Source organism: Festucalex cinctus, chromosome 1 (assembly GCF_051991245.1).
Source record: "Festucalex cinctus isolate MCC-2025b chromosome 1, RoL_Fcin_1.0, whole genome shotgun sequence".
NCBI classification, from domain to species: domain Eukaryota; kingdom Metazoa; phylum Chordata; class Actinopteri; order Syngnathiformes; family Syngnathidae; genus Festucalex; species Festucalex cinctus.
This window is the reverse complement of record NC_135411.1, coordinates 2,724,868-2,734,226: the sequence shown is the minus strand read 5'-3', so window position 1 is coordinate 2,734,226 and position 9,359 is coordinate 2,724,868. Positions and strand designations below refer to the sequence as shown.

At 39.3% G+C, this 9,359-nt stretch overlaps 2 protein-coding genes across 3 annotated transcripts in view; one reads left to right on the top strand and one right to left on the bottom strand.

Annotated features, from left to right (window-relative positions):
* Window positions 1-9,359, top strand: part of LOC144007179 (uncharacterized) — a 337,746-nt gene that overhangs the window by 263,488 nt on the left and 64,899 nt on the right. The window lies entirely within an intron of this gene.
* Window positions 1,337-9,184, bottom strand: LOC144007012 (uncharacterized). 2 transcript variants are annotated; one of them, XR_013280012.1, is made up of 4 exons: window positions 8,742-9,184; window positions 7,704-7,926; window positions 6,762-6,993; window positions 6,493-6,661 (listed from the first exon to the last, which is right to left on the bottom strand). XR_013280012.1 is itself a non-coding variant. In XM_077506256.1 (2 exons), the coding sequence occupies exons 1-2, from the start codon at window positions 8,863-8,865 to the stop codon at window positions 2,409-2,411; spliced, it is 2,106 nt and encodes a 701-aa protein (XP_077362382.1). In that variant the 5' UTR covers window positions 8,866-9,184; the 3' UTR covers window positions 1,337-2,408. The 2 variants fall into 2 exon arrangements, 1 of the variants encoding a protein (XP_077362382.1); XM_077506256.1 differs by lacking the exons at window positions 6,493-6,661; window positions 6,762-6,993; window positions 7,704-7,926 and adding an exon at window positions 1,337-4,390.

Below are 9,359 nucleotides of genomic sequence, written 5' to 3'. Positions count from 1 at the left end.
CTCTTCAGCTTTGGGTCCTCCCTGCATTAGAAGACAAACGCGCACACAGCAACTGACTTCTGAGGGGGGGAAGTTCTCGTTTCCGTTCCCCAAAACAAAACAAAACAAAAATAACCAATGCATGGGTAGGCAAACGAATTTGATTAAAACATTACATAATTCAGCACCAATACCATTAAGACAAAATTGTGTACATTCCTTCAAAAACAGAACCATATTCGTAAAATGTTATGGGGCTCAATAATATGATATATATATTGTTCTGTCCCTCATTTGTTCAGTCAATGTTTGTTGTGTAGAAATGTTATGTTCTATTTTTGCCAGTAGATGTCGCCCTTGTCATTGTGTGTTCATGTGTTTGATTTTGTGAAGTGAAGCGGAGCCGGCGAGTGGCGAAGCAATGTAAATAGCAGCTCTGTTTTTGAGGACCTGCACACGCAGTCACAGCACGGGAGGAAACGCAAGAATTTCCTCAAGTCTCACCATTGTTTTTGATTTCGGAGCCTTGGCAGAGCATAATCTGTAAGTCATAACGCTTTGACGTATTTGTGTTTATGATTATTTTAGGTTTCTCGGTGGTGAACTTTCTTTGAAAAGGCGGTGACTCGATGCTATTAGCCGTTAGCTGCTAACCTGTGCTAAAGTTATTGTTGGCCTACTTGTGTTCGTTAAATGGTATTGCTCACACTGTACACGTATTTGTAGACAGAAGCACTTATGTCTTTGTTTTAATCTGTATGTTGCAGTTTCACAAAATAGGAAAGAAGGAAGTAAAGATATACAGCAACCACGTGTCTTAATTTGGAACTCTTTCACATGTTTAGCTCGCTGCCTAAGTTGTGCTAACTGAGGGCAGAAGATATATATATATATATATATATATATATATATATATATATATATATATATATATAGTCGATTAAAATTTGTAATCATAATTAATCGCATTACTTCAATAATTAACTGACAATTAATTGCACATTATTCACAAATTTTATATCTCTATTTATATCTAAATTTACAATTAAAAGTACATTTTTCCCCCCGAATTTAAATATGGTTTTATAAACTAAACTAAACTTTAAAAAAAAAAAAAAAAAGTTAAACACAATAAAATATGTACTTTACTGTAAAACCAAACCAAATGTGTTAGTGATTTGTTTTGGTCATTTTTCTGTCACTACAACATGGCATAATTGCATTTGTAAGACAATGGTGACAGCTCAGTGCATTTTTCTTTTCATATTAGGAGCTGCCTAATTTTTATATGAAGTAACTTGTGAAATTATGCACATTTTTTAAAACTGTAAAATACAACACAGTCCCCACAAATGTATGCATTCACTGATGCTTTTATTTTGTTAAGTGAAATAGGATGTGCATTGTAAAAGGACACATTTTTACTGCATAGCAACCAGAAACGATCGATGTGTTCTTTTCATATTAAGAGTTCTGTAATTTTAAACAATAAGTAACTTGCGAGTTTCTGCACATTTTAAAATTGTAAAATACAACTTGACGCCACTCCCCACAAATAGAATTTAGTGAACAAACTTTTACCCTTACGAGTAATCCATCTTGTTCGGTGAGACGAATAAACATTTGGTTTCCCCGTCATAACAGCCCTCTGAGATAAACCCTGAGGACTGCAACAAAACTGAGTTTTGACACCCCTGAGCTAGTCTAACAGCACAACAACCTCCCAAAATCCCCACTTAACTGGCATTGCTGCTTGAAAGCGCCATCTTTTCTGTCATATGTGTGCACGTAAGGACCCAATATTATTTGTTGAACAGTTGTGATTCTTTCATAAACAATGAATTATACAAGTTTCCTCCTGTAAACGCCATGTAACATATCATTTATACGCCTTTAAGGTAAGTTGGAAAATGTCTGAAGTCCTACAAGATGGTAGGAGCAAGATGGCCGCCCTGTCGCTTCAACGGCTTGCATGGGCGTGTAAGGGCTATCTGCTATCCAGTCATATATACAGGTCGGTGTGCTCGTGCTACTCTGTAGTGGTGCCCCCTGCAGTCTACCCTGTGTACCTTGCCAAATTTGGCAATGACTCGCGATCAGTTGCGTTATTTTTTTGACACACTAATTTGAGGTATAATTAATTAACCTAAAATAATGTGTTCAACAACAGCCTTTTAATATGTAAATAAGGCAAACTACATATGAACGGACATTTACATGTCAACATGACGGATTATAGCCGTCAGTTATAATCTGCAGCCACTTGTCAGGTTGATGTTACGTTTTCAAAACAAATTCATTTTCAAAATAGGCTAAGACACATACAACACACAATACAAGTACACAGATCAATCATTCATTTAGCGGTAGAAATTTCTGCACCATTTTAAATGTCAATTCCTAAATGAGATCATATGAAGCTTCATTCATCAACCGCTTTTCTCACCAGCACACTTGTGCCTCTCAGCGTTGCCCTTTGTTGGGAATCTTTGACCACAAACTGAGCAAGCAAAAGGCTTCTCTCCAGTGTGGGTTCTTGTGTGGATTTTTAAGTATCCCTTGGAAGAAAAATTTTGACCACAAACTGAGCAAGCAAAGGGCTTCTCTCCAGTGTGGGTTCGCGTGTGTATTTTTAAGTATCCCTTGGAAGAAAAATTTTGACCACAAACTGAGCAAGCAAAGGGCTTCTCTCCAGTGTGGGTTCTTGTGTGTATTTTTAAGCTTCCCTTGAAAGCAAAATTTTGACCACAAACCAAGCAAGCAAAGGGCTTCTCTCCAGTGTGGGTTCGCATGTGCGTTGTTAAACTTCCCTTCTCAGAAAAATTTTGACCACAAACTGAGCAAGCAAAGGGCTTCTCTCCAGTGTGGGTTCTTGTGTGTATTTTTAAGTGTCCCTTGGAAGAAATATTTTGACCACAAACTGAGCATGCAAAGGGCTTCTCTCCCGTGTGGATTCGTGTGTGCCTTTTTAAGTGTCCCTTCTGAGCAAAATTGTGACCACAAACTGAGCAAGCAAAAGGCTTCTCTCCAGTGTGGGTTCTTGTGTGTATTTTTAAGTGTCCCTTGGAAGAAAAATTTTGACCACAAACCGAGCAAGCAAAGGGCTTCTCTCCAGTGTGGGTTCTTGTGTGTCTTTTTAAGTGTCCCTTCTGAGCAAAATTTTGACCACAAACTGAGCAAGCAAAGGGCTTCTCTCCAGTGTGGGTTCTTGTGTGTTTTTTTAAGTGTCCAATCTGAGCAAAATTTTGCCCACAAACTGAGCAAGCAAAAGGCTTCTCTCCAGTGTGGGTTCTTGTGTGTATTTTTAAGTGTCCCTTGGAAGAAAAATTTTGACCACAAACCGAGCAAGCAAAGGGCTTCTCTCCAGTGTGGGTTCTTGTGTGTCTTTTTAAGTGTCCCCTCTGAGCAAAATTTTGACCACAAACTGAGCAAGCAAAAGGCTTCTCTCCAGTGTGGATTCGCGTGTGCGTTGTTAAACTTCCCTTCTCAGAGAAACTTTGACCACAAACAGAGCAAGCAAAGGGCTTCTCTCCAGTGTGGGTTCTTGTGTGTGTTTTTAAGTATCCCTTGGAAGAAAAATTTTGACCACAAACTGAGCATGCAAAGGGCTTCTCTCCAGTGTGGGTTCTTGTGTGTGTTTTTAAGTTTCCCTTGAAAGCAAAATTTTGACCACAAACTGAGCAAGCAAAAGGCTTCTCTCCAGTGTGGGTTCTTGTGTGGATTTTTAAGTTTCCCTTGGAAGAAAATTTTTGACCACAAACCAAGCAAGCCAAAGGCTTCTCTCCCGTGTGGATTCGTGTGTGCGTTCTTAAACTTCCCTTCTCAGAGAAACTTTGACCACAAACCAAGCAAGCAAAGGGCTTCTCTCCAGTGTGGGTTCTTGTGTGGATTTTAAATTTTTCCTTATAAGGAAATTTCTTATCACAAACTGAGCAAGCAAAGGGTTTATCACCAGTGTGGCCCATCGCGTGTCTTCTCAATTGAGACTTGGAACCAAAGGTTTTTCCACACTGAGAACATTTCCACCGTTTGCCATCAGTGTGACATGTCACATCATCGTCACACTGTTCATCGACAGCAGTGTGAGGAGCGTGTGACGCGTCTTCACCATCTGACATGAGCGCTAACCGGCTGTCATCATTTGACATTTGTTGTCTGCTTGGAGACTCCGCCCCTTTGTTCTCTTCATATTGACGTTCATCTTCAGTCTTCAAATGGACACCAGTCACGGGCAACTCTGTGAAGTCCTCCTCCTCTTTAATGTATGGTGGCAGCTGCTCCTCTTTTTTGATGTTGGGAGGCTGTTGCTGCTGCTCTTCTTTAACTTGCAGAGGCTCCAAGTCCTCCTCCTGTTTCACGCCAGGGAACTCTGGCTCCTGCCGCTCAGGAAAAATATATTTTTCACTGACATCTGCGAGACACAAGATACACATGGTTTGGTAAAGTTAATTTATTGTGATGTTATGTATTTTATATTGAAGTTTATCACATGGGCCACATGAGTGAATGAATAACAAATCTATACACAAGTATTTTTTTTTTTACTTTTAAACAATTTTTTTTTTAACTCAACAAGTGAGTTACATCCTTTCAGGGCAATTCCCAAATGATTCCACAAATTAACACCTTTAACAGATACACACCTTTGCTTAAAGCCCCAGTGTGTAGCTCACGACCGCCATCTATCGGTCAAACAAGATAATGCAATGATTTTAAGCACACGAACTACGGCGTCCCAGAGAGACCCTACTTCAACAGCCTACCACCAATTTCACCGGAACAGAACGCAAACAACTTCTGGTATTCCCTCGAGTGATGACGTAAGTGAATTGCATTTGTTAGACATACTGTACAGATCCCTAATAATTGTGATTTAGTCATTTAATTTCAGAATTAATATTTTTGTCGGCATTGTTTGGAAATACTGTACGTCAGCTAATGATAATGGCTATCTATGTTCATATTTGTTAGTGCAACTAAACCATGCAACAGAGAACACACAGTTATGTTATACGTTTTATAGACATGTGGACCATCTCAAAGGGGGCGAGGAGGGGGCGAGAGAGACGACGAGGAAGAGAACGCGGTGCCTCGTAACGTACAATTATGTCATCATGGAAAAATAATTCCATTCGAGCATGCATGTGAATGGCTCAAAACATACCTTTGCTTGGAATATGTGGTATTTAGATTACATCGTTTGCTGATTTGTTTAGTATATCGTGCAAAAATAATGATGTTAACTGAACTACACATCTGCAACTCAGACTCGTAATTCCCCCCGTGTCTTGTTGCTACTAACCACTCAGAAAAGTGCTGCTTACAAAAACATTTGAAACCCTTTACTCAGATATCGATTTGTCACCATGTTGAACAATTTTACCTCATAAATATCACTAAGCAACTTAATTAGTTTTGATTGAAGATACAACAGCTTCCTTGTACTTCGATGTGCAGGAATTTACATGGCTTTCACAAATAGACTTGCTCGTGTAATAATGTACTTCATTGGCTCAGTGACTTTCAGTTCATCGTTTGGTACCTCATCTGACATACAATTGTTACCTTCTTGCAGAGACTCGTACAGGAAATGACCATGGAGGAACATGAAGATATCCAAGTCCAGCTGATAGACTGACACCAAGAAATACTTTTTGACACATTGCTGACACATCAGCACCACCATGATTTCCTGTACCTGGATCCCACATCAGCACCACCATGATTTCCTGTACCTGGATCCCAGACTGCAGCACCTTGGTGACTTGTGGCAAATAAGTGACACTTTCCCAGATCCTCGAGGACAATACAAAGGTTTTTTACCTGGCATATAATTAGTACATGTCTGACACTTGTTGTTGTAGTTTGTATAACTTGTATATTGTTGTTGTGTGTTAATTTGTACATTTTGAATAACTAAAAAAAATACTATTTCCTTTGGCGTCAACATGCAGTGTTCATTCGACACCTAACCTAACACTATTTTACATGACCAGAAATGTAAAACATCAAAAGCCTGGAGAATTATTATAAATGCTTGCAATGACAATGAATTCTTCATTGGCCAATGAATGTAAGGTACAGTACATGAAAATGAATGAATAAAATAAAGTAAAATAAAAGTCTACATGAAATGAACATATTAACTAAAAAAAAAAAAAAATGCTGTTAGAATATAATGAGCTACATGAATTGCAGTTGTTCCAGAATTTTACCAATACGCTGTGCATTTCAAAATATGGAAAATAGACATACAGGTTTGGGCCAAAAGTAGTGTTACAGAGCAGGTATGTGTTGTACACAGCTAAAATATCTGATTATCTCAATACCATGATGGTTTTGTTTTTTTGTGTGCTGACATTGTCCCCCATTAACATTGCAACATTCCTCAAACTCTCCCGAACACATAGTATGTAACACTACTTTTCGCCTACTCTATGATGTTATTGGGGCAAAATTAAGGAAGGCTTGTCCATTGATTGTGTGAACAGACTGCAGTAATAATGAAGTCACTTCAATGTTTGCTGGTTTTATTAAGTTTGACATGCTCCTTGACTGCACAAGTACATGTTATGGAGTGAGGGCATGTTCCCACCAACGATGATATCATATTCTTCAAAGGCTTGCTGAGGAAAGTGAGGGAGGAGTCACTCCATGGCTTCAGACACCTGGTCAGCAGGTCCTGTGTAAAACAAGTGGTGCTTGTACATGTGACCATTCCGTATTGCTTCACACAAAAAGTTCATGTAGTGTGCAATGCCGTCCATATGTAAATGACATACCAAGACGTCGGCTGACTTCAGTTTGTTGCAGCTCAGATATGGTAGGTGGAGATACTGGTGGTACAACACCGAAGCCTTCTGGGGTCCTCCATTCAAGTGTCCTCATTCGGGGCATTCCAATATGGCTGCTGACTCTCCCTTTTCTTGCAGGTCGGTGATGGATTTAAACGGTGCATGAATGCTTGTATACATCAGAATATGGTTCTGGAACCCCTCAAGTTTGGCTGTTGATCTAGTGTGACACAAACAAAAACAAAATTATAAAATCAAATAAAATAATTGATGATACTACTATATGTCACCAACTTTCCAACAAAGCCCCCAAAATAGAGGTAAGATCTTTAGTTTTGGGGCCCAAAACATTGTATTAGCTAGATAAAAGTAACTTGACTGCATACTGCATCGAATATGCAAAGGCTGCTTGCTTGTCGAGTTTCCGCGGAAAACGTAGCAGCCTGTAAATTCTTGTGCACCCAATTACACAATGGACCAGTACACACTTGAGTGAGAGAGTTCAGACTCTAACAGTGCTTACAGTACAGCCAGCATTTAAGTCCAGAAAGTTATTCCCTGCCGAAAATTAATTTCGAGAACACTATTTTCACCAACCACAACGAAAATAATAATTTTCAACTCCTCCACTGATGCAGTATGCTTTAGATTCTCCATTGAAGTTATGGGCAAATATACCTCCGAAATCACAGTTACATTACATTACACAATAACTTGCGCATTTACTCTGAATATAACGTGCCAGCGGGAATCTTTTTTTTTTTCCAAAGCAATAAAGTAGCTACATAACGAAATCGTTTGAGTGGTGCGGAGTTGCTAATCAACAGCTATAGTGATCGTAAAACAATGGTACGAACATCGTATTAATTAGTACGGTGCATACTTTTTCTCTCGCTCTCAAAACGTAAACACAAATGTACTCTTACTTACCGGTCAAGTAGAAAGCAGTCGAAGGCACCGGCACGTCCCAAACCAAGTCTGTTCCTCATTTCTCTCCATCTGGCAAATGCGGCTACAATATAAACTCTTGTTTTGTCGCGCTGAAATAAAATAAATTCCCAAAGCAATTGTGATGCTTGATAATGCTCTCTTCGGGGACCGGAAACTCTTCTTCTTCGTTCACATGCGGTCGCCATACAAACCGGAAGTGCGTCTGCAAAGGCGTTCCAAAAACGCGTTAAGAAATGGAGCGCTGAAATTTGTCTTTGACGGCACCCGTAGCAGAAAGATGGCGGCGAAACATGGCGGACACTAGCAGGCGCGGCGCGGTCATGTAAAATAATTAGTGATTTATGACTTACCGTTATAATTAAAAAAAGTAAGTTTATGCGATACAACATATCTTTTTACTTACTACTAACACAAACATTTGTTTTTTTTAATGAATGACTTTTTATTTCACCACGAGATGCCACTGTATAATACTGAGTGTACCTTTAAAGCTACATGCCAATTGTTCTGTTTAAGCACACAATATCATTGTTTGTTGAAGTACAGAATTTATTGCTTATTTTCTATTTTTACCGTGTTACCGAAATGGCATCGAGAACCGTGGAATTTCAGTGGTATCGGTCTCGACTACTAAATTTCTGGTATCGTGACATTCCTACATTCCACACAGTTAAGTAGTTAACCGTATAATTTCATGCAGGGATATAGCAGCAATACTGTCACGTTACATGAAGTTATGGTGAATATTTATGAATGAAGAAAGCTATCACGTTTTATACTCGAGTAAATTGTGTTTTGCCATTCAGTGACGTCACATTATAGTCCAAGCTGTTTCATGCTGTGACGTGAAAATTGAACATGTTGCTCTGCTCAATCCAATTCTCATCTGAGAAATGCACCAAACCTACTGAAGAAAAAAACTAACTGTGTATCGTAACAAAGTGACCCGGTGAAGAGTCATTACAGAAATAAAAAGGTACATATGGTTGAAAAGTGTCGACGAAACAAGTGACAAACCTGCTCTGTTCAACACAACTCGAGGCTGCTTGTAAACGGCGTCCAGCAGTTGACGTTGTCGCTCGTTGTCCTCCTGTGCTCCACAAAGCTCCTCTTCGTCCTTGACTTTCGCCATTGTGAACATCTTCACACGATATTCACGACACTTTACGCTCACGATTGACGTCTGCTGAGCCAATTTGTCGATAGCAAACGCGTCTCGTTTTTTGGCGCCTAGCAAACTAAGCTAAGCTAAAATAAGCTAAGCTAAGGCAAAATAAAGACGGCCGAGAGATACGATTGAAACAGACACGAAACGTAGCAATTATGTTTGACTTCAATAACGTAGTGACGGGGCAAAGTGTCGATGTGTCAGTTCGTTCCGTACGAATTCGTGTTGAATTATTTTTATAGTGAAGCCGAGCGTAAACGCGTCGTGCCTGGAATGGAGTCGCTCTTCTGCTACCACGTGAAATCTACGGCAATCACAGTTGGACAAATCTCATGTCACGAAAATGTTAATATTTAATTTTACTTTATTTATTTTTTTTAAAAAGCTCATAAAATGATACGTTTAATTCTAGATTCATTTGGACAATAAAAATAAATAGACCTTTAAACTGCACTCGGACGAATAAG